The sequence below is a fragment of the Cordyceps javanica genome, chromosome 2 (genome assembly GCF_051103115.1).
Source record: "Cordyceps javanica chromosome 2, complete sequence".
In the NCBI taxonomy this organism is placed as follows: domain Eukaryota; kingdom Fungi; phylum Ascomycota; class Sordariomycetes; order Hypocreales; family Cordycipitaceae; genus Cordyceps; species Cordyceps javanica.
In genome coordinates this window covers 1,579,693-1,603,751 of record NC_139296.1, presented here as the reverse complement: position 1 = coordinate 1,603,751, position 24,059 = coordinate 1,579,693, and the positions used below count along the sequence as shown (strand labels likewise).

General features: G+C 55.1%; 9 protein-coding genes across 9 annotated transcripts; 8 read left to right on the top strand and 1 right to left on the bottom strand.

Moving 5' to 3' along the window:
* Positions 1-3,254: 3,254 nt before the first annotated feature.
* On the top strand, positions 3,255-9,638 carry V2A60_002980 (CeGAL family transcription factor; the record flags this gene model as incomplete). Its single annotated transcript, XM_083254324.1, has 4 exons — positions 3,255-3,376; positions 3,894-6,260; positions 6,316-6,379; positions 7,665-9,638. 4 exons carry the CDS (start codon positions 3,255-3,257, stop codon positions 9,636-9,638), a joined length of 4,527 nt encoding a protein of 1,508 aa, XP_083110450.1.
* An 833-nt stretch (positions 9,639-10,471) lies between these two features.
* Positions 10,472-11,624, top strand: V2A60_002979 (sterol homeostasis protein ARV1; the record flags this gene model as incomplete). Its single annotated transcript, XM_083254323.1, has 4 exons — positions 10,472-10,660; positions 10,756-10,809; positions 10,895-11,051; positions 11,182-11,624. The coding sequence occupies 4 exons, from the start codon at positions 10,472-10,474 to the stop codon at positions 11,622-11,624; spliced, it is 843 nt and encodes a 280-aa protein (XP_083110449.1).
* Positions 11,625-12,002: 378 nt separating this feature from the next.
* On the bottom strand, positions 12,003-12,396 carry V2A60_002978 (H(+)-transporting V0 sector ATPase subunit e; the record flags this gene model as incomplete). Its single annotated transcript, XM_083254322.1, has 3 exons — positions 12,003-12,135; positions 12,219-12,302; positions 12,386-12,396. The coding sequence occupies 3 exons, from the start codon at positions 12,394-12,396 to the stop codon at positions 12,003-12,005; spliced, it is 228 nt and encodes a 75-aa protein (XP_083110448.1).
* Positions 12,397-13,066: 670 nt separating this feature from the next.
* V2A60_002977 (NAD binding domain of 6-phosphogluconate dehydrogenase-domain-containing protein) lies at positions 13,067-14,047 on the top strand (the record flags this gene model as incomplete). The annotated part of the gene is made up of 2 exons (XM_083254321.1): positions 13,067-13,111; positions 13,169-14,047. 2 exons carry the CDS (start codon positions 13,067-13,069, stop codon positions 14,045-14,047), a joined length of 924 nt encoding a protein of 307 aa, XP_083110447.1.
* A 933-nt stretch (positions 14,048-14,980) lies between these two features.
* V2A60_002976 (acetyl-CoA:L-glutamate N-acetyltransferase) lies at positions 14,981-17,025 on the top strand (the record flags this gene model as incomplete). The annotated part of the gene is made up of 2 exons (XM_083254320.1): positions 14,981-15,211; positions 15,271-17,025. 2 exons carry the CDS (start codon positions 14,981-14,983, stop codon positions 17,023-17,025), a joined length of 1,986 nt encoding a protein of 661 aa, XP_083110446.1.
* A 563-nt stretch (positions 17,026-17,588) lies between these two features.
* V2A60_002975 (BAR domain-containing family protein) lies at positions 17,589-18,919 on the top strand (the record flags this gene model as incomplete). The annotated part of the gene is made up of 6 exons (XM_083254319.1): positions 17,589-17,620; positions 17,735-17,816; positions 17,879-17,961; positions 18,019-18,640; positions 18,694-18,825; positions 18,884-18,919. 6 exons carry the CDS (start codon positions 17,589-17,591, stop codon positions 18,917-18,919), a joined length of 987 nt encoding a protein of 328 aa, XP_083110445.1.
* A 520-nt stretch (positions 18,920-19,439) lies between these two features.
* V2A60_002974 (ETC complex I subunit conserved region-domain-containing protein) lies at positions 19,440-20,283 on the top strand (the record flags this gene model as incomplete). The annotated part of the gene is made up of 3 exons (XM_083254318.1): positions 19,440-19,981; positions 20,056-20,160; positions 20,223-20,283. 3 exons carry the CDS (start codon positions 19,440-19,442, stop codon positions 20,281-20,283), a joined length of 708 nt encoding a protein of 235 aa, XP_083110444.1.
* Positions 20,284-20,831: 548 nt separating this feature from the next.
* On the top strand, positions 20,832-22,100 carry V2A60_002973 (uncharacterized protein; the record flags this gene model as incomplete). Its single annotated transcript, XM_083254317.1, has 1 exon — positions 20,832-22,100. The coding sequence occupies one exon, from the start codon at positions 20,832-20,834 to the stop codon at positions 22,098-22,100; it is 1,269 nt and encodes a 422-aa protein (XP_083110443.1).
* Positions 22,101-23,165: 1,065 nt separating this feature from the next.
* Positions 23,166-23,822, top strand: V2A60_002972 (GNAT family N-acetyltransferase; the record flags this gene model as incomplete). Its single annotated transcript, XM_083254316.1, has 1 exon — positions 23,166-23,822. One exon carries the CDS (start codon positions 23,166-23,168, stop codon positions 23,820-23,822), a length of 657 nt encoding a protein of 218 aa, XP_083110442.1.
* Positions 23,823-24,059: the final 237 nt, after the last annotated feature.

Sequence of the window (24,059 nt, the reverse complement as noted above, 5' to 3'; positions counted from 1 at the left end):
CTGCTCGGAGATTTCGTCGACTGACTGTCGACTGTACTCTCCCACGCGCCCAGAGAATGGTATTGAAGAAATGACACCTCCGAGAAGGACAAATAAAAACAAATAACAACATCACACACGTACCCAAACATACACACACAGGGCTGAGACGAGCTGTGACAGATATATTAACACGAGCGTCTTCAAAGGCTAGAGGCGCCGCTCGCTCACAAAAGGCCGAGAAGCATGTGAAGAAGCCAGGATTGGGGCCTGACCTGCACCTGTCCATTTTACTGTCGGGGACGGCTGCACCCGATGGCGGCCTCAAAGGAGCGCAGAAAGACGCCGGCTTTCGCGGTACAGTCTTGCAAGGAGGAGGCCGACGTCGCAGAAACCGGCTGCCCTGTTGTAGGTTCGGTGTGGCTGACTGCCGGGCCCATTTGGTCATCTTCACTTCTGGAACGTTAATTGTTCGCCGTCCTTGCGTCCAGGGTCTCATTTTTTCTCAGGAAAACTTGCGCAGACAGCCGCTAGTTTTGTCATAGATGATTACATTTCACGTTATCCGTATGCCATGCGTCGAGCTGGGTCCTCCTCTCGATGGGTAAGGTTAGGGGACGTAGCCAATGTAGCGGCCGCTGGTGGCACCACGTTGTCTTTTCTGCTGATGTTTGAAAAGTGTAATAATAAGGCCCAGCCGCAACCGAGCCCCAGCCCGTCCACCAATCTCCGCCATAGGCAAGATTGAAAAAATTTGGAGAAAAAATGCGACTCTCCACCAGAGGGTGGATATTCGACGGCTCACCTGCGAAGTGCGCAGACACAGTTGCGAATGCATAGATAGTTGATTGGTGACAAGAAGGTAGAATGCTATCATGGCGTGACTACCTGCGGATTTATGAGGCTTCAAACTCAGAAGCTGTATAATACAGGCTTTTTTATTGGTGGAAGATGATGAACATCATCGCTCACCATAGTCGACAACCACTCGGATGTCGCTAGAACCGGGGGGCGGAGGCAGGGGGCTCGAGAAACATGGCCTCAACTGCATACCTTGAGAGCCTCAATGCCTCACTAGCTCACATGAAAGGAGTTTCGGTGCCATAATCTCGCCAACGGCCCCGTGCCGCTACCTATATCGCTCGAGTCTGGGGTATCAACCCTTGTCTCCCCTTTTTAGTTCTGGCAAAAGGTGGTGTGGGCTCGTTTGCGGTGGCCTGAAATAGGCTTGACCTGGTCCTTGACAAGCTTCGTCACTAGCATCGACAAGTGGTGGTGGTGGGTTTGCTGCAGAGGGTTGTGTGTGTTCTGAACTTCTGAGTAGCCAGTAAGTTAGGCCAAAGCGGGTGGACAAGGAGGTGGCGGAACGGAAAAGCTGCGACGAGCGGCCACTTCACGGACCAAGAGTAAAATCTTACCACGAGAATGAGACAAAAAAGAAGTGGGAAAAGAAGCAACGCTCACGGCTCTGTATCCTCTGATGAAGAATCGCTTCTTTCACTGGCGGCGCAAAATACTGAGTACGGCATGGCTTGGCGCCTTGTAGACAGCTTCTCTCGGTCGTGTGTTGTTACTGACCCGCCCTCGTCCCCTTGGCTATGTCGAAAAGGAGCCTGTGGCGCCATGCTTCATGCACTTGGGCCGCTCCCCCGGATTTTGGTCAGAGGCGAACAAGTCGCAGGTGCTGGCGTGCACACCACACCACCACCCTCAGATCCTCACTTGTTAATGCCGTTTTCTCCAAACTGACCCGTCGATGGCTTGCCCTTCTCCGCAACCCAAGACACGCGAGAGCTGGGGTGTCGGGTGACTTCGGCCAGGGATGGTCGTTTTACTTCCTGCACCGCCCGGTCGTTGTTCGTCGAGAGCTTGCAAGCGCCTTTTGGAGCTACTCTTACGGTCGAACGGCGAAGGTTTGCTGGTGAATGGGATGTTATGGTTGTAGGTATATGTAGGACTCAGCCCCAGTTGTCCTCGGTCGTTGGATGCGTTCCCCCTTTCCTGCCTACCCTCCTCGTTTTTGCATTGCTGCTCTTTTGATTTCTTTTTCTGTTCTTGCTCATCACCGCCAGAGTTTCTTGTCGAGTGGTTGGACGACTAGCCGGCTGCCTCATTGTTCCTTCGGTTGGTCATTTTTGCTGGCGGGCGATTCACCGTGCGTTGATTAATAACACGATTGGCCTATCTTGAGAAGGAGAAACAAGACTCGCCTGCAGACTGGAACCTGGTGCCGGTTTACTTACAGGTACCTACCTCTTTTCTCACTTGGTATTTTAGTGCAACAGCTGGAGCTACCTGTCAGTACAGTACTGAGTGTACCTGTACCTACTAAGGTTCCTACCCACCTACTAAGATAGGACTGAGTACGCTGACTAGCAGTGCCTCCTTAGGTATTATCTGCCAGCTGGCATCGACTCCGCTGCCAGACCTTTGACGGTCCATCATCAATGTTATGCATCGTGAACAAACGGAGACGATAACTTTGATCCAACAACATCATCGATCCTGGCTTCCTGTCTGATAATCTCCAAAGCGTCCGACCAGAGTCACTCTCGCCCGCGCCGCGTCGCACCGCACCGCACCAGTGTCGAATGAAAATCGGTTTACAATACCCATCCCCCGGCGCGCCGCAAAGGTACGAGGTACCTGCCGTAGCTACCAAGCTTGCCCACCCCACGATTGCGGAACCTCGTCCACGAACCCAGTATCCACCCCATCACCTCACCCAGCCTGGACGCCGGTCTTCTTTCAAGGATCCGGTAGCTCTGGCATTCGGGGACCTCTTCTCGATTCTCTGCGCATCGCCGGGTTGTCGCCGCTACCTGCTTCTTCACTTATTCTCGTCAACCCCTGCCGCTCAGATTGATCCCGCGACACCGGTCACGCCCGCCTCTGCTCCGGACTACGCAATTTTGGAGTCCTCTCCAAACAGCTAGTCTCTCATTGGTGCATTGGTGTGCACTACCGCCAAATATTGCGTCCGGCTTCGCCGCCTGGCAGCTCTCTCGCCCCTTCATCCCCGCAGCCGCTAGAGCAAGACGTGTGGCTTAACCTGCTCCGCACGCAGCCTCCTCTTGTAGTCGTCGACTCGTCGCGCATTCGCCCCCCCGGCGCATCCCCCGCCCTCGAAAGTGTCAGCTCTGTTCATCCTGTCGAGATTCTCGCCGACGCGCTGCTCTCCTTTTCTCGAACAGTCCCGACCAGAACTCCCATCCTCGCATCGACCTTCATTTTTTTTCTGATTGAATACTTGTCGCCCGCTTCCGACCGCAGCCATGGACGTTGACATGTCGGGCGACGCTGGCCAGAATGGCCAGTCTCCCACAAAATCGTCACCCAGTGCCAGTTTAAACGCAGCTGCCAACGCGGCTGCCAACGCTGGCATAAGTTTTAGGAGGTGAGAAACGCTCGCTTTGCAATATCATCGGAGACCATTGCTGATCAGCCCTACCCGATATAGACAACGCGCCTCTCGTGCATGTGAGGTATGTGCCTGGAGCTCCAACGTTCCCCCATCTCCGCTGCCCGAGCCCTGCAACAGCTCCTCGTGCCGAGGCATCTCTGGGCCCGCGCAGTCACCGCACCTTATCACGCTGCACCACTCACTCATATGCTTGCCTGCTGACATTCTCACCCTGTTATCCTGCCAATAGACTTGCCATGCACGAAAAGTATGCTGATTCCCCCCGTTATCACAAGCTTCCCCAGACTAAGTACCATGCTGTTAGGTCCGTTGTGACGCCGCCAGTCTTGGTGTGCCTTGCACCAACTGCGTCGCATTTCAGATCGAATGCCGCATTCCCACACCGAAACGAAAGAAAGCTCAGAGCAACGCTGGTCAAACCAGTAAAGACTCAGACAGGTTGGTTTCTATCCGAAGCGTCACCACTGCTACCGACCTAATGGTGCCCTAGTGACCGAGGCGAAGGAGATGAACGATCCCAAACTGGAACCTCTATCAGCTCTGCCACATACCCACAACCGCCGACGGTATCACACTCGATAGAAGGCACCCCATTGACCCTCCTGACGGAGGCACAGTCACGCAAGCAGGATATCGACACCGGCACCTACCTTAACATGGTCATGAAACCCAAGTTTACCCGTGCACCCATCACCGAAGCTGGCCGTGTTGCTTACTTGGGCGAGTCTTCCAATCTCACTCTCTTGGTCCATGACAGACAAGGCTCCGCCGATGTTGTGCACTACCCACTGCCTGAGAATGTCAGAGGTTCTCGCGCCAGGCTAACTGAGCTCGATAATGTTGAGATTGACATTTTGCATCAAAGAGGCGCCTTCTTACTACCGCCTCGATCCTTATGCGACGAACTCATCGATTCCTACTTTAAATGGGTCCATCCCATTGTCCCTGTTGTTAACCGAGCTCGTTTCATGAAGCAGTATCGCGACCCGAAGAACCCCCCTTCACTACTTTTATTGCAAGCTGTATTGCTCGCAGGCACTCGCGTCTGCAGCAATCAGCAGCTCATGGATGCTAATGGGTCGACCACCCCCGCTGCCTTGACATTTTACAAGCGCGCCAAAGCTTTGTACGATGCCAACTACGAAGACGACCGCGTCACGATTGTACAATCTGTCCTGCTAATGGGCTGGTACTGGGAAGGCCCTGAAGACGTGACCAAGAACGTCTTCTACTGGAGCCGCGTTGCTACTATCGTTGCTCAAGGATCCGGTATGCATCGCTCAGTCGAGCAGTCTCAGCTGAGCAAATCCGACAAGCGCCTGTGGAAGAGAATTTGGTGGACTCTCTTCACCCGTGATCGTTCTGTCGCGGTTGCTCTCGGTCGACCTGTCGGTATCAACCTGGATGATTCAGATGTTGAAATGCTAACGGAAGACGATTTCATTGAGGATGAGTCCGGGAACAATCCTGAATTCGCACCCGATCAGATTCACGTGCAGTTCTTCTTGCAATACGTCAAGCTATGTGAAATCATGGGCTTGGTTTTATCGCAGCAGTATTCGGTTGCGTCCAAAGGTCGCCAGCGCAATGCCATCGATCTTACCCACAGCGACATGGCCTTGGCAGATTGGCTACAAAACTGTCCCAAGATCGTCTATTGGGAGATGCCCCGACACCACTTTTGGTCTGCTTTGCTGCATTCCAACTATTACACAACACTGTGCCTCTTGCATAGGGCTCACATGCCTCCAAATGGTGGACCCAGAACTTTGGACGACTCGCCATATCCATCACGAAATATCGCCTTCCAAGCTGCGGCTATGATTACTTCGATTGTTGAGAACCTCGCTGCTCATGATCAGCTTCGATACTGCCCTGCCTTTATCGTATACAGCCTGTTCTCTGCACTGATTATGCACGTTTATCAGATGCGGTCCCCAGTCCCATCTATTCAGCAAGTGACTCATGATCGATTGCGAAGCTGCATGCAAGCAATGAAGGAGGTCTCAAGGGTATGGCTCGTCGGCAAAATGGTGTACACGCTCTTTGAGTCGATCATCGGAAACAAGGTGCTTGAAGAGCGTCTACAAAAGGCCGCGGGTAAACGCCACCGCAAAATGCAGCAAAGCATGTCTCAATTGGATCAGCATAGTAAGGCGCAGCAACATCAGCAGCAGCAACAGCAGCAGCAGGACCAAAGTAAACGCAAGTTTGATGATATGGCTATGGATTTTACTGCAAACGCCCCGACGCCTCAGGAGTCCTACGAACGATCCCGTCCGCAAACACCGAGTGCAGTCAAGATGGACGGAGCACCTGCTGGCAACCAGGCGAATATATCACCTACACATCGGCCAGCAAACGATACATTTATGGGAGGCACCAGCTCAAGACCGCAGACGCGACCGGCGACTCCATTTAATCCGTCATTTTCGGTTCCAGCCACCCCCCCGGATCTGTATCTGGTCACTCGAAACTCACCCAACATTTCGCAGTCGCTTTGGGAGAATTTTCAGCCGGACCAGCTGTTCCCTGACAGTACGGGGATCCCCAATGTCTCACCATCACAAACGCACCAAAGCATCGACCCTAGCGGATTAGGACAGGTGCCAGGCGGCGTACCTCCGCCGCAGTTCCAACACCGTGGCAGTGGTCAAAGTGGTCAAGGTGGTCAAGGTAATGGCAATGGCAACGGCAACGGTAATGGTATACTGCCAGTCCCAGGCTTTGCTACGCATGCGACTATGTGGCAAAACAATTTTGATGGGCCTGTGCAAGATGGACAAAGCCCGGATAGTTGGAGCACAGGATCAGCTGCAGGACAGCCAGTCCCGACGACGCTCAACGTTGAAGATTGGTACGTACCTTGCTTTCTGTACGGACGCGAATTCGCGGAGCTAACGACGCCACAGGTTCCAATTCTTTGGCATCCAGGGGGACCCAAGTCAATTGAACCTAGATGCGCTGGGCAACAATGTGCCGCCGAATCTTGGCAATCCAGCCACTAACACCAATCAATGAGAGAATGCAGCAGGTCCCGCATAGGGGCAGCTGCCAGTTCAAAATTTTCTTCTTTTTAATTTGCGAAAATGCAGTTGTGCCACCATGTGTACTCTGTAGCGATACCTGTTGGGGTGGAATGGCGTTTATTATGACGAGGGAACAAAATGGAGTGACATGCTTCAAAGCAGCGAATTGCTACCTAGAAATCGAAGTTCACGAAGTAAAAGTACAGTGCCTACCTACCTACCTACATGGGCAGCTTAGGTAGTTGCCCAGCGCAAACAATGAAAGGGGTTGAGCTCCACATACATTTCTCATGCTGTATGAGATGCTGACGCGGTATTTTGACAAGGTAGAAGACAGGTTGTGACCGCAGTTTGTCTTTGAAAGAGCTGGCCGACCTCGATAATGGGTTGTTTATTTACCTACCGGCTAAGAACTGGCCAGAGTCAGCACCTACCAGACCACACATAGGTAGTTGCTTTGACAAAGGCCACAACCAAGGCACGCTGCAGCGGCCCCGAATTCACTGTTTTACCAGTTTCCATACTTACCTACCTACAGGTACTTACCTACCTAGGTAGGTACTTATGGATCTGTACGGATACCTGGAGCGCCAAGCCGCGGGCGGGTTTCCTGTATGGCGCGGGCGGCTGAGCCCACTGAAACGAAAACGCGAGTAGGAGCAGAGACACCAGGTGTCCTGTTCGGCTTTATAAGGATCCAGCAAGAGGGCCTAGGTGCTCTGGCCCGCCCCGTCTTGCGCCCTCAAACACTCGTCAATTGTCCAGATCAGCTTGACGGGTGTACTGAGTACTGGTGCTTCTGGGGCTTATCAGTCCAAGTCAAGTACCCTAGCTTACCTTAGTAGGTACCGATATTAGCACCTACTGGTACTGATAATATGCCTACATACCTTCCCTGGCAACCTGGTAGCTGTCGCTCTGCTGCCCCTACCTACTAGCTCGGTACCTAGGGAGTTACATTATCTGGCCAACAGCATACCGCTATGTAAGGACCTTTCAGGCCACCTTCAGCGGTTGAGCCCCTCCTCACTCGCTCGATACATCATCAAGGCACTGTATCCTGCTGCATCGTCCAAACTGACGATCTTTTTCTCCTAGTTGCCCCTCAGCTGCCCTCCATTATTCTCACCACCTGCCGGGGACGTCGCCTCAGCCCTTCTCCCTTTGCTTAGGAACTGCTGTACACGCTAACCCACTTGTGACCAACCTGTACGTCACTGCGACCGACCTAGCGCAACGCCAACGAAGCTCTTCCAACGACACAACCAGACGACCCGTCTGCCCCCCCCGCGTACGGCATCATCTCCTACCGAGACTTCCTCTTCACGGATGCAAAACCGCCAGCAGATCCGCGAGCTGCCGCCGCCGACAAGTTCGCGGTTAGCATGACTAGCCGACCAGGCTATTCTGCGAGGTCGTCGTCAGGGCTAGCCGCGGGGCCCGCTGCTGGCTCTGGCGGTTCTGTCCGACCACGTAATCGCCGCCTCATCAGCATCGACGACAGCACTACCCCCGACAATGACGTTGACACGGGCTACGCCGGTAGCACCGGTCTGCTCTCAGCATTTGAGGCGTCGACTGGGCAGCCGCCATCGCATCATGGACGTGGCCGAGCCGATGCTCGCCACGACGCAACGGCGAGCGGTAGCAACGCCAACATTGGCCAATTCCTCGGCGAGTCACTGACGCAGAGCTGGTCTTCTGTCCAGGGATTCGCCAGCTCCATCCTGTCTGGGGATAAGGCTAGAAAAAGCATGGGTAGTCCATATGGCTCGAGATCACCAAACGGACGAAGACCTGCTACCACCCCGGGACGCAACCGTGCCGGTAGCAACAAAGGACCCTCATCTTGGGGACCAGCGCCTGCCCCGAGCCTGGCAGATGTGGCGGCAGGGTCTCTTGCAGAGCGAGACGCTGCACTGAGAGCAGCCAAGACTGCGAGCGTTCTGGAGAGCCATGAAGGCGTCAATGGTGGTCTGGATGCGAGCGGACGACATAAACGACGCAACTCGGACGATATCGCTACGGCGGAACAGCCTCCCGACGATTATTTAGTTTACATTCATCATGTGCTGCCAAACGATACGTACGCGGGAATCATCCTGCGATACCAATGCCGAGAAGATGTCTTTCGAAAAGCAAACGGGCTCTGGTCACGGGATAGCATCCAGACACGGAAATGGCTTACATTACCCGTTGATGCTTGCGAGATCCGGGGCTCGCCATGCGATCCCCCGGTTCCTCAACCCACGCCGCAAGCAGACCTACTTGCGCCGTCGCCCGCGCCCAGGCCAAAACCGGAGCATGATGAGTACTTTAGCTCACTATCAGACATTGGCGAAAGCGATGCGCAGCAGATCGCACAGGACAAGAAACCGTGGAGCCATGTTCGGTGGGTCCGAATAGAGTCTTTTCAAATACCAGTAGAAGTTGGGCGAGTCTCGCGTCAATCAATGGGTTACTTTCCCCCGCGCCGGAAGAAAAGCCTTTTGTCGGTGTTGTCAACGCCACGGCAGAGCTCAGACTTCTCCGCTGGCATACCAGCGCCTTCCGAAAACCATCCGACGCGGCGGCAGAGCTCGCTGGGCAGTCAAGCACAGCTATCCTTGACACCAGTCTCTTCGCGAAGCAGAGGAGGTAGCGAAGCAGCCGAGCATAAACCGTCCTGGATGCGAAGACCCGGCGGAGTCGGAACCATGGGCCGCAACATACGAGCTCCAGGGCCCGACAAGGACTCCCTGAACGCCTGGGCGAACAAGCACTTTCCAGGGCTCAACATTGATCAGCTGCCTTCCATGTCAGTCATGGGCTCGGAGATTGCGCAGTTCGGATTCAAGGGAGGCAGTAATTCCATTGTTGAGAGCCCCTTTCAAGACGGCCGCCAAGATGCCGCGACGCTCAACAACCACGGCACGGGGCTGGATAGGGCGGCCGCGGCAGTGGAAACTTGGCTGCGTGGAGCACTGGCGAAGCGGCCCACGACGCCACTCTTGCGTCCGCGATCCAAGGGCGTCATCCGCACAGACAGCGACTTGATCGAGCTCACAGACACAGGCAGCGATGATGGCCGATTTCACAGCGAACCTGTAGGCAGCCTCCTCGAGCCACTGGCAATCAGTGGTACAAGCAGCCACAGCCAGGGGATGGGCACCGCCTCGATGAGAAGCAGCACTGGCGGGGCAGGCAAAGGGAAGAAGGAAGATTAGACAGTCTGACTACTATCGAGGGTCAACACGGGTTTGGTCGAGCGTGAGTGGAAATGATACCCAAGAATATTCTTGTTAGTCACCAAAGAGGACACCTCCCACACAGGTTTTGGTTTTCGTTGTTTGCGTCTCGTTTCTTTTTCCAACAACAGTCTCGCTTGACTATTTTCTTTTGTTTTGCTCTTATTTTACTCTTGGACAAGGCGTTTTGATGGCAAGATGGCAACACGGCATTGAAAACATTCGCCTGCTCGAGAACACGTACCACGGAGCTCTTGCGAGGCACAACAAGCATATTCATAGTATACTGTCTTTTTACAAAACAACCAAATCATCTCAATAAAGCTACAACCGTTCTTCCTCTGTAGGGAAAAAAAGAAACTGCTATTCTAGGTCATTTGTTTCTTCATCAGCGAAGCACAACAGGTACGGCGCTGCCGGTGTAGTGGTCCACAGGTAAATATTGTACAAGCGGTTTTTTTTATAGTAGCTGATCAGCTGTTGGTTTATTTTGCCAGTGCCAGCAGGTCTACAGTGGCATGGCTTCGTGGCGCACACGGGGGACTGGCGCAATGCTGCTGTACGGTCGGGAAGCTCGCCTGCTAGCGGCTGCGACTCCTGGAAGTTCGAATTGGAGGGACCGACCCCAGCCAGTTGCGCGCGCTCGCGCCATAGGAAGTAGCAACCCCCACGTTTACAATCCCTCCACGGCACAATCCCTCCACGGCAAAGGGGGGGCTGGCAAAAACGATTGAGAAAAGAGGCTGGCCAGCGAAATAATACAGACGCGGAAAGAGGCGAAGCTATCGCCGCCCCCCAAAAAACCGCCAGCCATGCCCATTTGCATCGAGTGCCGACACCCGGTCAAGACGCTGTGGACGCAGTACTCTGGCGCGGGCGACAAGGCCAGTGGTCACAACATTCGACTGACGGTGTGCCGGAAGTGCGGGCGCTTCTGTGACAAGTACGTCGAGCATGACTTTGTCGTGCTCTTTATCGATCTCGTTCTTATCAAACCCCAGGTATGCCCAGGGCGCAAGCAACGATCCGACGGACGAGAAGGAGAGAGAGAGAAGGCGAAGAGCAAAAAGACTGACTGACTGGCGTTATCTTGCAGGTCTACCGGCATCTGCTACACAATACCTTGATGCGCGATGGCGACCGATTTGACGTACGTTTTGGGATTCTGCTGAATGCTGCGCAAGAGGAGAGACTGCGAAGGGGACAAGAATGCTGACAGGGATAAATGTTACCAGCCTTCCATTGTGCGACTCGGCGTACTGCTGCTACTTTTCGACGTCTACCTCACATGGGCGCGCATCGAGAACCAAGGCCTCCCCGGCGGGACGCCAGGTGAGAGCAACCTGGGCCAGCTCGCGCAGCAGCCCATTGTGATACAATACTTCTTCTTCCGTAAGAGCAGCTCTTCCTCCCTACCCTTCCCATCCCCATTCTCATTTCCCATGTGCGCTCGGGACTAGCATAATAACAACCTAGCTGACGACCCTTCCCATAAAAGTGATGCTCTGTACGTTCTCGACAGTCGCCTTCCACATTGTCATTCGCTTCCTCGTCGCTTCGTCGCTGTCGCCGCTCGTCGCCCTCGGGATCCTGCCGCGGTACGGCCGACCCAACTCGGTGTCGACGGCGCTGCTCGTGTCCTCGTCGACCAAGCTCTTTCCTATTTTGCTCGTCATCTGGGACTACGACGTCCCAGCGGCCGCCACGTCGCTTGGCTGGGCTGTCGTTGCCAACAATGTCGAGGCGCTGCGCATCTTGCTCGACTGCCGCTACTACGTTGCCTGCCTGCTGGCACTCGTCGGCGCAGCCGCCCGCTGGTCCGTCGCCCGCCTCGTCCTCGTCGCCGTCGGGCTCAACGGACCAGACTCGACTTCCGTCGACGCCAGCATGACGACCGACGCAAAGGCGCTCTGGGCCGCGGTGACGTATCTGACCGACTGGGCCGGACGCCTGGCTGTCGGGTGACGCAATTAGAACCAGAAAAAATTGACACTCGCATGTAAATATAGTGCAAACATTGTAATGATAGCCGGGAATGTATATTTAATTCAGCGAACCCATGCCTGCAAGTTTCCTTCCGTCTTGCAGTGCGTGATAAGGTCTCAGAAAGCTTGCAATATATACGGCCAGCTCTCTTTTCCCTTATTGTTCGTCCTTGTCCCAAGAGTAAACACAACAATCGACAAAACGCCCATAACATATTTAAAAAAAGAGCTCAATGATTCGCATTTGTAGTCATACACGAGCGACCATGCGGGCGGCCGCTTCTTTTCCCTGTGCCCGCTCATCGTCTATCAAGAGATGCATCTCCCCTTCGCCATCCACATCGACGTTCTGTTGCGCCTAGTGCTCCAAGAATTGTTCTCGCAGGTCGTGTCGCTTCGGCCGGATCAGGGGGTGCAGCTGTGCTAGGAAAGTGATTGCCCACATGAGGTAGCAACTGACGATGGCGAGTATGAGGGACGAGCGCCAGAGCCTGGAAGAGGGCAGGCGGTTAGCCAAGTGATGGACAGGGCGGCAGCGTATTAGAGAGATGTGGGGGAATCAGCGGGAACATACACTTGGTTCTCGCCCTTGGGAGAGAGGAACCATGCAACGGCGCACATGGCCACGATGACGAACAGGCCGATGAAGATGGAGTACCTGAACGAGGGCGCGCATAGCCGTTAGCTTGGAGCAAAGGCGTTGCGGGCGTCGCCGCGGATTATGGGTATCAATGGGCTTACCCTTGCGCCATCCTGACGTGCTTCCTGATTCTATGTTTGGTCAAGTTGGGATCGTGTACAGCGGTGGCTCTTCGAGGTTTGGAGATCTGGTTTGGTGATGCTGCCTCTAATTACTCGGCGGGAGCTAGGTACGTAGGCGGCCTACGGTGCGGGCTGCCAGTGACCGAGCTCAAATGCTTAGTCATCCCCCGGGTCATTTTGGCGGCGCGCGCATTTGAAGGACGACCTGTCCTGGAGGCGACCAGCTCTATAGGTAAGAGTACGAATGGATATTAGGAGAAGAAGAAGACAAGATTATTACTATTGCTTGTAAAGCCAGCGGATATTGCGGAACATGCGGCGGACGAATATGACTGCTTCGCGCCTCGCCCTTATCACCGACCGTGTGGTAGGTTGGTGGTCATGATGGATGCATGCGTTAAGTGGGCTTGCTAGCCAGTGATGGGCGCCGCCAGTGCGGGAACTATCGTGCGCTATGAAATCACTTACAAATCGCTTGCGCACACGAGTGCCGTGCCGTCCCGAGGTTGGCAGTTCTATTTAAGGGCGTGCTCCGTCACGTCTTTTATAAGGTTCAAAGACTTTTCTGTATACTGCCTCAAGAAGTCAAATACACATCTGCAGCAGGCGCAAACATCCCACGCACCGCACAAACATCAAGCACATACTACATCGCAGACCATGGCACCGACATTGCTCTGGATCGGCCTCGGCAACATGGGCCGTGTAAGTGCTTTTCCACAGCTTGCATCGCACTTCGTTATGTTAATGCTATGATGCCAGGCCATGTGCAAGAACATTGTCGAGAAGGGCAACCTTGACTCTCCGCTTCTCATCTACAACCGCTCCAAGCAGCGGGCCGTCGACCTGAACCAAAAGCTGCCCGCCGGCAAGTCGGAAGTGGTTGAGTCGCTCGTCGACGCCGTAGCCAAGGCCGACGTCATCTTCACCTGCATCTCCAACGACGAGGCCGTCAGCGAGACAATCGCCACGGCGCTGCAGGCCGACGTCCAGGGCAAGCTCTTTGTCGAGTGCTCCACCATCCACCCGGACTCGACGCAGGCGACGGCCGAGAGGCTCCTGGCGCGGGGTGCCGAGTTCGTCGCGGCGCCCGTGTTCGGCGCGCCGGCGGCCGCCGAGGCCGGGCAGCTCATCGCGGTGCTGGCGGGCCCGGCGGCGAGCGTGGCGCGCGCGAGACCGTGGTTCCAGGGCGTGACGGCGCGGGCCGAGATTGACCTCACGGACGCGCCGTACGGGCGGGCGACGACGCTCAAGGTGATTGGCAACACGTTTGTGCTCAACATGGTCGAGCAGCTGGCCGAGGCGCACGTGCTGGCGGAAAAGTCCGGGCTCGGCACGCAGCCGATCCACGAGCTCGTCTCGGCGCTCTTCCCGGGGCCCTACGCGGCGTACAGCACGCGCATGCTCACGGGCGACTACCACCGGCGCGAGGAACCCCTGTGGGCGGTGGACCTCGCGCGCAAGGACGCGCGGCATGCAAAGGCGCTGGCGGCGGCGGCGGGCACGCGCGTGCAAAACGTCGAGACGGCCGACGGGCACCTGGCGAGCCTGCGGGAGCATGCCGGCCCGACGGGCGACATTGCGGCTATTTATGGCGTGGTACGAAAGGAGGCGGGCCTCAAGTTTGAGAATGATGCGTAGAAAAGAGCAACGCACGACACATGATGGCGCAACTGCGTAATAAGCCAAAAGGTGTCGACAAGTGCTATTGTATTCAGTAAGGAGTGATACATCAGCAAAACCAGTACTTTGATAGAATTGGACCCTACTGTAGCTTGCCAATAGGAGGGCTGGATCTTGTGAGGCTTAAGCTGGGCTTGCAGTTCCAAAAACTAAGGTATTTTGACAATACGCGGCTTGCTAAACTCTACTTAGATATACAACCGATTTGTATTGCGGGCTCTGCGTCCAACGTCATTGTGCACACGTGCTGTCACCATGCAGCATCGGGCTCCCGGCTGTATTAATATGCCTCAGCTGCATTGCGTTGTAAGCACTCAGGGCAAGAATACGCACAAATCAGGTTCTTCTTGTTGTGTGGTTTTTTTTTTCGGACCCCATCATCTTTCATATATACCATCCTTCGACACCTCTTGTGTTCAACACGCATCTTCGGAGCTAGATCGGCACGCCTCGGCAGTGAACACCTTCTCCGTCTGGTTCAGGGCGCTGAAGGGCCACCGAGTCCACCGCAGAACCCACTGTAGCAGTCCCAGGCGGGCGCGCCAACAGGGGAAAAATATTAGCGGCCCGCCTTGACTCATCCACCCGACTTATACCAAAACGCTGCTTGGCTCTCTAGCCCTGCTACTCCTGGGTCTGATTGCCTGGCGCTCGTTTTAACCAGCGCTCTCTTGGCCAACATCATCAAATACCGAGACAATTTCTTATACATCCAAAACCGCATGAGAGTCGACACAAAAGGGCCACCTCCTCCAAACCAAGCTGGCCGTAGCCAAGCGTAAGCTGGTCCCTGCACTAACAGCACAATACATAGTGCTGAGCTCTTATCAAGCTTCCCGCCCTATTGCTAACCGAAAAACCCCCCGGTCACCGCCTCACAACAACATCACCATGGCCTGGGCGACTGTCGGGAAAAAGGTGGCTGCGGGCTGTGGCCCTGGACTTTCAGTGGCAAGTGCACGCTCTATGGGGGAGCAGAGCCGGCTCGCGCATAGCATGGCCAAGCAAGCTACGGTTAAACCTCTCGCGGCCGCGGCGACGACAACCACGGCTACTGCGGATGCGGTGAGGCCCATGTCATCATCATCTGTGGCCAGAGTCAAAAAGCAAGCGCTGGAGAGAGTACGTATACCCGTGTCGCGTTCACGATCCATGAAACTATGAAGCTAAATTATATCTAGGATGTCATTGTCTCTGTGCTGGAGTCGACGGCGACAAGACGTGATGCCAAGGGCTATCTGCAAAAGTATACCGCCAATCAGCCCAGCCAACGGGAACTAGAGACAGCACCAAACAGCCAGAAGTCTGCAGGTATACCTGTCGTGATTGAGCCCTTCAACATTGCTATTATGATGTTGCGCGATCCGCAGCATCTCGTCCAGAGCACCGTGGACGGCATCGCGAAGACCATTGCGCAGCTGCGTGCCCTGGGCCTCCTCAGCGCCGTAGTCATTGACTGCACCGGGGACAGCAACCGCCAGCTCTTTGAAGACGAGGCTCTGCGGCTCTGCGAGGCCGTTGACAACTTTGGCAAGCCTGGTGCCAAGGTCATAAGCGACATATTTATCGGGGAGGCCTCTGATGCGCAGCACCCTTCGGCGTATTCCAACTCGATCAAGGTCAGCGATCGCGGCCTGCTGAAGCGCGCCTTTCAGCACGGTCTCGTTCCTGTTGTCGCGTCCGTGTCTGCTCGGGATGAAGTGGCTGCCGCCCAACCTGCCAATGCGGAGCAGACTGTGCTGGCACTGACGACTTTCCTGTCTGGTCTCCAGTTTGACAAGCCCCCTCTCCCGGACGCGAGCGGAAACAGCAAAAATATTTGGCGGCCGGAGAAGATTGCTTCGGTGGAGCGTGTCATTTTGCTGGATGCGCTGGGCGGCACGCCGACATCGGGTCGGGGTGTTGGCGTTTGCCATCGCTTCATCAATTTGGAGCAAGAATATGACCGGCTTCGTGCGCAGCTCCTAGGTCCGGAAGGATCCCCGGCGACCGGAAGCCCAAGCGGCAAGCCGACTACAAACAACCACGTTTCGAATCTGGCCCTGGCCAAGGAAACGCTCACGATCCTCCCGCCATCATCCTCTGCTCTCATCACTACGCCGTTTGCAGCTGCAAACACGAGCCCGATCTACTCGGAGCCTCGTTCAATCAAGATGGAAGAGAGCCAACTTGGGTTCGATGGTATGGTCACGACGCGCAAGAAACACAACCCCATTCTTCACAACCTCTTGACAGACAAACCAATGTACTCGTCATCGCTGCCGCTCCAGCGCATCCAGGATGGCGGCTACAGGGTTGACCCGAGGGATTCTACGGCAGCTACATTGGTGAAGAAGGGCATGCCGCTGACCATCTATCCGGATCCACGAGAGAATCCTTGGCGGCCACCCCAGCCGGGCGCACCGCGTTGTCGACTGACGGACCATAATGTTGACTTGCCTCGACTGGTACACCTCATTGACGATTCGTTTGGTCGAAAGCTCGATGTGCAAGACTATTTGAACCGAGTCAACGACAATCTCGCCGGCATCATCATTGCGGGCGAATACGAAGGCGGCGCGATACTGACGTGGGAGAAGCCTGCTGGCGTGACTGACGAAGAAGCGCACGACCAGGGCCTCTACGTACCGTACCTCGACAAGTTTGCCGTATTAAAATCCCGACAGGGCAGCGGTGGCGTCGCGGACATTGTCTTCAACGCCATGGTGCGGGACTGCTTCCCGGAAGGCGTCTGCTGGCGAAGCCGCAAGAATAATCCGGTCAATAAATGGTATTTTGAGCGGTCCGTGGGAACCATCAAGCTCTCCGACTCGAACTGGACCATGTTTTGGACAACATTAGGCTTGTGTGGGCGCCAGCCCAAGCTGCAGCAGTACGAATCAGTCTGTCGTAGCGTGCAGCCGAGCTGGGCAGATAACAAGCATATTGTAGACTAGCTGAGGGATTCATACGATGGGATGCTCATGTTTCATTGGGAGGCGTTTTCAATGGCTTGGCGGGCGATTTTATAGTCCGTTTTGCCATCAAATTTTTTTCTGGACTGGATTTGGCTGGGAGCCTGGCGTTTCTCTATTCCAATCTACTTACTATTTACAGAGATACCCTGCCACAGTCGTGATTTGTATCATGGTAGGAATGCCACGGTTTATAGTAGACAGATCGACACCGCGTCACGTGCCAATGACGAATGCCAGATTGGCAAAAAAGCTTGGCCACCTACGGATACTTACCCTACTAACCCTGGGGACCCGTAGCGCCGTCAAACGCCGACAGCTTATCTGGCACTTGTGGTTGCTGTCGTCGTCGCTGTGGCCACTGTGGGAACCCCTGGGTGGACCAGGCTCTGCGCGCCATTTCGCTTGTGACGCTGTTCCTTCATTGAAGCGTTGGCGACTGCACGTACACCTTTTGTCCAAATACCCTCCCCACGGAATTTCTTATACACTCTCCGTACACTTTTCTACCTAGCTCCCGTCGATCAGTCTTATATCCCATCAAGATGGACTTTTCCAAGTTTGGCAAGAATCTCTCGTATGTTGCCGAAGCTACCGCTACCATCTGGCTGCGCAAGCTCCCTCTTCCCCCGCGTCGACAATCAGGGTCGGACTCCAGCTAACCGTTGATGCTTTTGCCCACGCGCTGCAGCGACTTTGGCGCGCAGATTACGCCATTTGCGTCGCGCACCTTCCAGTACACCAAGGAGCAGTTTGGTCAGACTGAGGACAAGGTGGGGATCGCATTCACGTATGCCCTTCCTGCGACAACCCGTTAACCGTTGGCGCATCACAGACTCAGCTGCCCGCCGACTACATCGACCTCGAGAAGAAGGTCGATGCTCTCAAGCAAGCCCACCAGAAGATGCTCAATGTTACGTGAGTACCGTTCTCTCCACTCTTCATGTCTTGCTTCTCCCTCCCACTAACCGCGAGGATGTCTCCCGCCCCCGACCGCAGCCAGCAATACTCCAACGAAGCCTACGACTACCCCCCGAACGTGAAGGAAACCTTCCAGGACCTCGGCCGCACTGTCAGCGAAAAGGTGTCCCTCTTGTCCTCCGCTACCAGTACCGCCGAAGCCCAGGCCGCTCTCGTCGCTCCCCCGACCGCCAAGCCCCAGCCCAAGACCTTTAGCCATGCCATCGCCCGCGCAAGTCTTGCCTCCAGCCAGACCTTGCACCAGAACCATTCGGGTGCTGGTGAGGACCCTCTGGCCACTGCTCTCGAGAAGTATGCCCTCTCCATGGAGCGCGTCGGCGAGGCTCGCCTTGCCCAGGACTCGCAGATTCAGAGCCGTTTCCTCGCTGGCTGGAACACCACCCTGAACACCAACATCATGTTCGCCACCCGTGCCAGGAAAAATGTCGAGAAGTCCAGACTCTCCCTCGATGCCGTTAAAGCTCATGCCAAGGGCACTACTTTCAAGCTCGGCCAGGGCTCTGCCGCCGCCGGTCACGAGGAGCCTGAGCTCAGCCCTGAGGCCCAGGAGGAAATTGAGAAGGCTGAGGACGAGTTTGTCACTCAGACCGAGGAAGCTGTCGGCGTTATGAAGAATGTGGGTTACATGGCACATACAACCTGTACAACCCCAAAGGCTAACATTACTAGGTCCTTGACACTCCCGAGCCCCTGCGTAACCTATCTGAGCTCGTCAATGCCCAGATTGAATATCACAAGAAGGCCTCTGAGATTCTTGGCGAACTTGCTCCCATTATTGCGCAGCTGCAGACTGAACAAGAGGTATGAGTTGCAGTACCATCTTTCAATTTGATACATTAGTAGCTAATCGATTGCGTAGGCCAATTACCGCAAGGGGCGTGAGGATGCTGCTTAAGTGAGGGGCGATGTGTACGAGGAGAGGATATACATTGACAGGTCTGCTGGTAAACCTGCTTCTGGAAGCGAACATTTTCTTTGTGTTTCTATCAATTAGGCATCGATGGCCTACTCATACAAATGGCCAGTTATGGCTCTGTTCCCCTGTTCCACTACAGTGGACTCTAGCAGTTCGACAAGCCTGGCAGCGGTATCGCTAAAATAGGCGTCGCATAGAGCGAGCGACAATGTAAAAAGTAGTATAATCGAGTCGAGAAGAAAAAAGCAAAAAGCCCACAAGAGAATTCTCTATGATCGATTGTTTGATTCAGATCCTCCATTGTCAGATTTCTAGCAAACGTTCACTGTACCTTCACACCATAGTCCATACACGTGATATCCCACGTGATGCTAGCTTGGTAATTGCTCGACCTCATTGGCGCCTGGATCAGAGAGCATTGAGCAGAATCTCTGCAGACAGGTCCGAAGTCGATCCTCAACACCACGGTGACAACATTTGCCAATTGCACTCGCCAAGCATGCGGCCAACACTTCGAGCGCTTGCGCGCTATCTCGAGCCCGGCACGCCCACGGGACTGACGGGCCTATGGACACACGCCACCCCCCGATCGACACTTCTCTTTCTGTACGGCAGCACCCTCCACAAGCTACAGTCGCTGCCGGCGACATCGCTGTACCGCCAATCGGTCGAGGCCGTGACCAAGCATCGCCTGTCGCTCGTCGAGCAGTACACGCCGCCCGGCTACGAGGCGTGGGCGACCAAAGCCCGGGAGCTGGTGCGCAGCAATCCCGAGCAGTTCCGCGTAGCTAGCGGCCGCGTCGACGGCAGCGAGGCCCGCACCGTCAAGCTCGGGGACCGTATCTTCGTAGTCGGCTCCCGGCATCTCCCCGGCGATGAGCGCGTTGAGGAGTGGGATGGCGAGGAGAACGAGGGCGGCGAGCTTGAGGGCATCCGCACTCCGGCTGAGCGCGCCGACCAGGTCGTCTGGGCTGAGCGCAAGCCCCTCGAGGACCACGAGAAGGTCGAGTGGGAGGATGAGCCGCAGCTGACGGCTGACCAGTAAGTCTGGAGTCTACCGCCACTCTTGTGAAGGGGCGCCAAGGGACAGGATGGGGACTAATTCGCTCTGCCAGGATCCAAGAACTCGAGCAAAAGATCGGTGCCGGCCTTATCGAGGAGGTTATTGAAGTTGCCGAGGGTGAGCTGAAGATTATCGAGGCCATGGAGAAGGCCAAGGTGTAAGTCTATTGCCCCCGGCTACGCTGCGTTATGAGTTATATATGCTAACTTTTCCTCACAGCTGGGAAGACCTCGAGGAGAAACCCGTCGCGGGCCAGTGGACATACTTTGACCGACCTTGAACAAAATAAATTGAACTGCTGGCGTTTCCTTTTAATGTCGTTTGTAAAGTAGACGAGCGGGCTGTACATCAGCGGTGGAACACGTTGACTCCATAGATGAAAATCAAACTACCCCCTTTTGCATCACGTTCGCATGGAACCTTCCAAGAATACAATGTGTGATCAGGGTAGAGGGCCTGTTTCCAATTCGTATGCTAACAGGTACTCGTTGCCGCGCTGTAAGTTGTACGAAACTTGATCTGTTTTGGTAAAGTAGAGATCGCTCAGTCGACGTTACAGAATACCAAAAAGACATTTACTCCAGACCGTATTTTGGTAAATATGTATTCTAAACTCCGAATTCTCCTAGATCTGGATATTGGCGGGGAATTTGTGAGATGTTGCCAGAAGCTGGTGTTCGCTGGTTGCTAGTAAGTAGGTATACTGGGTCAAGCCGCCTCACTTCAGATCCGAGTTTCCACCCTTCAACTTGATGCTCATGTATACCACTATGAGCTGAGAAAAACCATATCGCGCACCGCACACGGCTAAGCCGCATTTAATTAAGCATGTCAGGGAAGCGAAAACGAGATTCCTCTCTCGCCAGCGATCCCACCGTCCCTCCACCGTCCGCGCAGGCCATCAACCCTCACAGCTACCCGCCCTCAAAGCTTGCGCAGTTTGCCGTGGCAGGCCTGTCAGACGCCGATGAAGATCCAAGCCAAAGCGTCAAAGACTTCCCGCATCGCGGATTCAGCCGTAAGCCTGCTGAGCCGGCGCTAGAGTCGGATTACGAGACGGGGTTGGATGAAGACAGCAATGAGGACAGTGACGCAGCACCGCAGAAGACGAAGCCAAAGCGAGCGCCCGATGCGCAGCGACGACATCTGGCCGTTCTCACTCGGTCGATGCACCAGTTCCTAGGCCAAGGCGATGTGGCCAAAGCAGCCCGCGCTTTCGGGCTGGCGCTGCAGCTGCGGCCTTACTCCCGCCCACTGGACATTCGCCACGACAACCTGTGGACTCTTGGAGCCGAAATTATTATGCGCGAAGGTGAGGAGCAACGCAATGACATGAGACGGAGTTATGAAAACTCGCAACACCGCGAAGATGGCACAGAGGACATCAATGCCGAGGATGATTTCCAAGTGCCTTTGCGCTGGGGCTCCGCCGCCAACATGAACAAGCTGAGAGCGTACCTCGAGACGCTGATCCAGCAGTACCCTTACGACCACAGGGCGCCAAAGAAGATATCGGCGCTCCATTTCAACATCAGCCTGTACAGCTCTGAGATTTACAACATTTATGCTGAGCACACGGCCAGTCTTGCTAGGCCAGTCGCGGAAGCGGACGATTCTCTGGTCGATGAGCCCCTGGTTCACGACGACGCCGACACGGGATTAGAGACTCTCATGGAAGATGAGAGCTTCCACATCGCCAGGACGCGAAGCGGGGTGTCGGTATCACACCCGAAGGACAAGGCCAGGACACGAACCCTGGCCGCCATCAAGTCCGTGGTGGCGCGCATGGACGCGCTGATGCGGGAGCTGCCGTATACCAAGAACCACGAGATGCTGCGTCTGCGGGCTGCGGCGTCATTATTCATGGCCGACTTGGCGGTCCCGTTTGACAAGTCGGCCTCGCAAGACCTTCACCTTGTCAACGAGCGGCGACGCCAGGATATCGAGGTCGCGAGGCGAGCGTTGCAGACGATCCTGGAGAGTGGCGGGACTCTGGACGAGGCGTCTCGGGCACTGGCCGAAGCGGATGATGTCGAAGACGGTCTACCGCTTGCGTCTCACTTTTACTCTGTGCTGCCAATTCGCAGGGCTACGTAGAAGAACAGGCACAATGCTAGGCAGAGAGTGTATGACAGGGCTGGCCTGGGAAGGCCGCTACGGCATGTATATCGATAGCAATGTGTATAAATGCAGCCGTCGACGGAATTGCAGGTCGGCTGTATCAAACAGTTTGGTGACATTTTATTCTCTAGTACTGGAGGCTAGCATAAAATACTTGAAGCTTTACAACACTTGCCCCCCCTCCCCCCTCTGCAGATTATTTTGACATTTTGTACAAAATGAATCGTTTAATACGAGCAAATCGGGTGTAATTATTGAACTTGTTCAAATCGAAACAGAGAGTCCATCATGCTTTCGTAAAATAGGCGTGTGCTCGTGTAAAGCTATCAACGTATGGTTGCTTGTTACGGTCCCGCCGCAACGGCGCGCATGCGAATTCGCTTCCGATGAGGGGATTGATGCAGCATCAAGGTGACGCACTATGCCCGTGACATTTCCCACCATGGCTGCGGCTTGGGAAGCCGCTTCTTGCCGCCTCCGTCACATTTGGGCCGGGCTGATGCTGTTTACAGCGCATCAAGCTACGGAGAACTTGCCGAGGTGGCGCTGCGAATCACAAGAGTGCACTACAATGCAGCTTTTGCGGCGAATAAACGAGGCTCCCAGCGTCGCAGGTGAATATGGGCCTCTAGCGCAGCCTTGTTAATAGCACCGTGCTATGCGAGCTCCAGACAACAAAAGTACATGAACGACTGTTATTAGCCAACTTAGTAGCACAGCGGTGGCGCCTTGCAGCTTACTCTGGGGCACGCGGCCACATCACCTCAATGAAGCTGGGTGCCTTTGATTGGCCTCTTGTGCAATCAGCTTCAGCCGGATCGGCCGATAAAAACCAAATGGGACACTTAAGAGCCATAGAAAAGCCGTATATAAGCTTTGGTTCCTTTCGCCCTCGGCCTGCTTGCTCATCCTCTCTGAGCTGCAGGCTAGACGAACCATACACTTCATAGGACACCCATACCATCTGAGCTTACACGCCGCACCAGGCTCATCGAACACATATCCCCCCCCCCCCCCCCCCTCCCTCCCCCAAATTGCACAATGTCTCTCGACTTTTCATCCATCTTCACCTCGGAGCGCCTCATTTACGAGGCGTTTGACAATGCCGACGAGGACACCAAAAAGTTCCTGTACCACCAGATGGCCATGAACCCGGCGATCAAGGGCCTCGACAGCATCCAGGCCTTTGCCCCGCTGTCCAGGACGAGCTACTACGAGCAGCTGGGCCACTGGAAGAACAACCTGCTCAACGTCATCATCTGCCTGAAGCCGGACGGCTGGGACGAGCTCGCGCACGACTACAGCCGCGAGGAGCACGCCAAGGGCCTGCGCGGCGTGCCCGTCGGCATGATGTGCCTGGCGACGGGCCCGCCCTCGCTCGCGCACCACCGCCGCGCCGGCCTGGGCATGTCCATCAGCGGCACGCACCAGGGCCGCGGCTACGGCACCGAGGCGCTGCGCTGGCTCGCGGGCTGGACGTTTGACTACGGCAACATGCACAGCCTCTTCCTCGAGACGAGCAGCCTCAACGAGAGGGCCATCCACGTGTACAAGAAGGCCGGCTTCGTCGAGAACGGCCGTCAGCCCGAGTCTCTCTACCTGGCGGGCAAGTGGTACGACACTGTCCACATGTCGATTCTGGAGCAGGATTGGAGGGCGAGGCAAAAAGCTGAGACGAATGCTTCTGAAGTTTCTTAGTTCTCGGGCCCGTGGACGAGGGAATCGGGTGGCTTGCATAAAGGCCGAGAGCATCAACCCAAAAAGTTTTTTGGGCATAAATGAGCATAAATGAGCATACTTATAAATTGGACGAGCGTCTGAGTCAATATTGATACTAAACCTCTTCTTCGGCTTTCTGTTCAAGTCTGAGCTACACACCATGACATTTCCGAGTGCAGGGTAGGCAAATCGCCACACACGGCTCATTGTTAAATC